Here is a 4,794-nt window from a genome sequence, read left to right as displayed (position 1 = left end):
ACACTGGTGTTTCCATACAACACTAATCATTTCGAATCTGATCCAATCCAATCTAAAGTCAATAGAAGACTTTCTATCCACTTTAATGGGTTTTGGATCAAGCCTTTTGTGCATAACCTCTCACTTCTTTCACATTAACACAACGCTTGTCATTATTGTCATATAACGTTTTCCCTTAAAACTCTACTCAAAGCAGAATTCACAGAACATTCCTGTAGTTTATGAAATGATAATCAGATTTGCCCAGAGTGTGTTTGTGTGCATCAATAATCTTTAGAAGCCTGTTATATTGCAGACAGATTTTAGCTGTTAAGTTGTCCTTCTAAAAATAACCTTCATGTTTCTCTAGTTAACATGCAACTTTGGGTTTCCATAATCAAATTTTAAAGCCGTTTTTTTGAGGTGAGGAAAATGGTAAAGGCATCTTCAAAATAACATTGCATATTGGACAAAAAGCTTGTAATATTGCATAGCTTGAAGTAAAAATTCCACAGAGGAAGGGGACAATATTTAGAATGCAGAAAGCATGATATAATTTAAAAAATGGACAAACCTGATAAATCCAAATACAGCAACATGCTTAAGGTATCTAGTGTGTGCAACCAGTATGGATGGTCTTCAGGCCAAAATACAGTGAAATCTACTCCAAAGACCACTGGCAATACCCAATCCCTGTCTCATGCTCCCCTTACAAAGTATTCCAAAAGATTCCAATATGGTGGTGTCCTTCCTTTAAAGTACAAGATGACCTATACTCAGAAACTGGGTCCGCTATTCTTTTGAGTCCTGATCCAACTCATAGTGGTAGTGGGAGTACTTCCTCTGACTACAGGGGGATTTGGATCAGTCCTTTGACAGATAAGTTAAGGCAAGTTTCACTTTATACTACATTAAAATTACCATTAACAAATATTTGCTTGTGGCCAACCTAATGGTTTGATAATAAGTTGCTGAGACAGGACAAGTGCAGTTCTTGAGCAATCGAGGGCCTACAGAGCTCTGGCATTTTGCTGAGGCTATCCTTTGGACTCCATGGTGAAGACACGCAATTGTTTTAGAACAGGCCAATTGACAAAATAGGGCAATTCAGTGAGTGGCCTTGGCAATCAGCTAAAGATCTGATCCAGTGCCCACTGATGTCAATGGAAAAATTCCCACTGACTTCAGTGGGCTTTGGATCAGGATTTAAAAGTACAGAGAACTAGCTTAATGCACAAGACAGCCATACCTGACAGTTTTAATTTCCCAGCTTTTTATCAGTGTTAAAACCATGAATGAGACACTTGGAACACCTGAAAAATAATTCTGGTGAAGTTTATATGTTTGATCTCATGTGTTTCTAGAAATGTATATGATAAAGAAGAAGAGCAATGTTTTGTTTTAGAAAAAAGGCAAGTACTTTATTTATCAATAGAATTACCAGCTGCTTTTTACACCATTGCCATGACTAAACAAAGAGCATAAAATAAACAAAGGAGAGTATAAAACCACATTACTCCAGTTGGTACCCTGGACAATCCTTTGACTAAGTGCAGAGTTAGGTGTTTCAAGTATGGCACTTATATGAATAAGAGCAGAGAGAAGGTGACATATTCACAGTTAAAAGCAACTCTGTTCCTTTGGTATATTTCTCAGATGATCATAGGTAACTTGGCTAAGCATTAATTAGTTCCATCTTATTTACGCACATCAGGGTAATTTTTTTTTAAACATACTGACAAATTTAGTAGATCCCAACTAGCATAAGATGATTAAGGTCTCTGGTGTGAACAGACAGGCAAACAAAAATGGCAAAATTATATTCAGCATTATTGTTTTGTGTATTTCTTGTACAAAACTATGTTAGAAAATAGCTAATAATATATACCAGCAATAAACTCTGACTCAGACAGACAAAATAACATCAGACATCCTTGATGATGGGAGTGCACAGACCTACTGGCTTAGCTTATGGTCACGTGCCTAACAGTGCAATTATCCTCCTTTTGAAATGTGCTTGCAGTTGTATATTACAAAATGCCCCTGTACACATCCCATTAAACAGCATCCTTGCAATTTTTTTTTGCTATGATCATTCTACATGCGATTACAACAATTAGTCAGACAGTCCTGCCTGTAATCTCATCCTAAAAGATGACCAAAAAGTTGCTCCAGTCAAAAGATAATATTGGATCATTAGAAAGCAGCAACTGTACTGTAAGGCCAGATCAAGCATGGTTTTACAGCTTTTCCTTCAGTCTTTTACTTAGCACTGCATTTTGCATCTAGTTCAGTAAGTGCAGTTCCAGTTCCTTAGTGGCTTTCTTGGTGATTTGATAAAATGCTTGCCTAAGCAATGTACCTTTCCCTAATGTTATCTGGGTAAGTTCCACCTGGCACAGTGTTTCAGTTCTGTCACAGCCTCACACATAAGCTGAGTCACTTGACTGAGTCCTGCCAAAGTTAGGCACGCTCATTCTTGGCAGGTCCTTGTTTCTGATTTCGTATATGGATTTCCTTTTCGCTTGTACTCCTCTCACTGCCATTTTAATCTTTCTCCAGCCCAAGTGGTTCAGTTCTGCCAAATTGAGCACCACACAAATCCCACTCACAGCAAACATGAATACCAAGAAGACAGTCTTTTCAGTGGGTCGAGAGACGTAGCACTCCACTTCCTTAATGCAGGGGTATCTGTCACATTCATACATGGAAGGGACATTGAATCCATACAAGAAATATTGTCCCACTAAGAACCCAATCTCGAGGGCATTGCGGAAAACCACCTGGATGATGTAAAATCTGGAGATGCCTTCTTGCCGCCTCATCTTTGACTTTGTAGTTCTGATGGCTGGGTTGGGGATTTCCTTCACCTCCAAGCAGTCTGGCTCTGCTTCCTTGGTGGAGTTCTCCGTGTTCTGCAGCACTCCATTGACAATGGTATTCTTGATCTTCTTACTGTCCTCTCGTTTCATTGAGTCCTGATCTCTGTCCAAGGCGAGGAAGACGGTGGAGTACCTCCTTTCCCTCTGCTTAGCAGACTGGTGAACGGAGTACGTGATAAAGCAGAGGCTGGGAGTGCATACCATGATGATCTGGAACACCCAGTATCTTATGTGAGAAATAGGGAATGCCTGGTCGTAACAAGCTTGGTTGCAGCCTGGCTGCAGCGTGTTGCACACAAACATGGTCTGTTCGTCATCGTAAACCGTTTCTCCTACAATGGCCACAATGAGTATCCTGAAGATCACCACCACGGTCAGCAGGATCCTGCAACAGAAAAGCTCATCAGTGCACGCTGACGCTGCAACACTTACCGTGAGAGCGAGAATACAGCAGGCAGCAGCATGGCAGGAACTAACCGCCAGGGCTGCAGGGAGCTGTCCGGTGCTGATCCTGCACCTACACACAGCTCACCATGCCGGCGGCAAAGACACGTTTGCCCCGATTTATGTTTATTCTAAAGGAAAGTGCAAACACCCATCTTGTCCAACGAGAGTCAGGGCGAAGGAGCAATGAACATGCAACACACACACCTATTGTAATCCCCAATTGATAACAGATCCTCAGATCAAAGCATGATTAGCAAGACCCCACCTTACCCTCGCTGTTAAAGAGAAGCTTCGCCCCCACAACGCAGAGTGATATGTACAGAATTCGAACCCCTCTGCGGACACACGCGGGAGATGCACTCAAAGATCGGGCTGCGTGCGGTGGAGGGGGATCGATCTCGCCAAGACACTTCCTCATTTCCCCCCAGCGTCCTGTGCGGGGACAACTTTTTGATTTGCTCCAGAGGCAGCCGGAGGACCGGGAAACGCTGGAGAGCTGAAGTTTGCTCTAGTCTGGAGCATTTCCCCCCCTCCGTAACCCTCGGCACCCCCTTAGTTAGACCATCTCCTCTCTGCCCTGGCGTGATCGGCGCACGGCAGAGGTGAAGAAAACCTGCTCTGCTCCGGCAGCCCTAGGGCAGACTGTCTCCTCCGAGGACATGACCCACCGCTGCTCTTACCTCCCGATCATAGTCGAGTGCTGCTGCACAGCAGCTTCCAGGAGTCTCTCTAGGATAGTCCATTCCCCCATCGCTGTTCATCCGGAGACAAAGACTTTGGCAGCGCTGCCGCTCTCGGCTTTGTAATACACCCGAGCGAAGGAAAGCGACGTCTGGGCGGGCAGGCAGGCGGCTTGGCCCGCCGGGCTGGATCGCCCGCACTGCCGGAGCACAGCCCCGCAGCCCTTCCGCCTCGCCGGGCACCTCCCGCGGCTGGGCTCGGCCTGGACCCCCGGCGGCTGCGTGCCTGGGCGCTCGGGCTGTGCCTGGCCGGGGCGGAAGGTTGGCTGCGGTATCTTGCCGCCTCTAATCGGCCTTTAAGTAGTCTCTGCTTGCGTCACAGACCGGTCGGGGGAGAGCAGCCAGCAGCAGCGCTAGGGTTTTCTCCGGCTTCCTAGTGTGGGTAAAATAAATGAATCAATGGCACTAAATAAAAAAAAAAAAAAAAGACGAAGAAGAAGAAGTACAGGGCGCGGGTTAGAGATTAATTTTGCAACCAAGGGATTCTTTCGAATCTGGGCTCCCGGGGGAAGCCTGTCGCATGCACCTAGCCCGAAGCAGCCCGAAATGACTGGGACAGGACGACCAGTGTTTTTATCCAATCACACAGGGATTAAAACGGCTTCACTAGGCACACAGGTAATGGACTGGAGTTAATTCGCCCTTAGAAGCGTAGCACGCAACTAGATGCCATCAAGATCTCCGCTCACCCCCCCCCTCCCCCACCCGAGTGAAAAGCTTCCCTCGCAGGGAGGGAGTTCTCCCCT

General features: G+C 45.5%; 1 protein-coding gene across 1 annotated transcript; it reads right to left on the bottom strand.

The window, feature by feature from the left end:
- Positions 1–1,379: 1,379 nt before the first annotated feature.
- GJD2 (gap junction protein delta 2) lies at positions 1,380–4,404 on the bottom strand. The gene is made up of 2 exons (XM_067558170.1): positions 3,989–4,404; positions 1,380–3,246 (listed from the first exon to the last, which is right to left on the bottom strand). The coding sequence occupies exons 1-2, from the start codon at positions 4,057–4,059 to the stop codon at positions 2,403–2,405; spliced, it is 915 nt and encodes a 304-aa protein (XP_067414271.1). The 5' UTR covers positions 4,060–4,404; the 3' UTR covers positions 1,380–2,402.
- Between the last annotated feature and the right edge of the window lie 390 nt (positions 4,405–4,794).

The sequence above is a fragment of the Emydura macquarii genome, unplaced genomic scaffold (assembly GCF_026122565.2).
Source record: "Emydura macquarii macquarii isolate MOO-44397 ecotype Brisbane River unplaced genomic scaffold, CSIRO-AGI_Emac_v2 contig_1876, whole genome shotgun sequence".
Classification (NCBI taxonomy): Eukaryota; Metazoa; Chordata; order Testudines; family Chelidae; genus Emydura; species Emydura macquarii.
The sequence above is the reverse complement of the archived record's forward strand: the minus strand, read 5'-3'. Positions and strand labels throughout refer to the sequence as shown.

Bases quoted from the DNA above. Each gene is read 5' to 3' on its own strand.
- GJD2 (XM_067558170.1), bottom strand. From the start codon at position 4,059: ATGGGGGAATGGACTATCCTAGAGAGACTCCTGGAAGCTGCTGTGCAG. The intron at 3,247-3,988 runs GTAAGAGCAGCG...TTTCTGTTGCAG, and splicing joins CACTCGACTATGATCGGGAG to GATCCTGCTGACCGTGGTGG.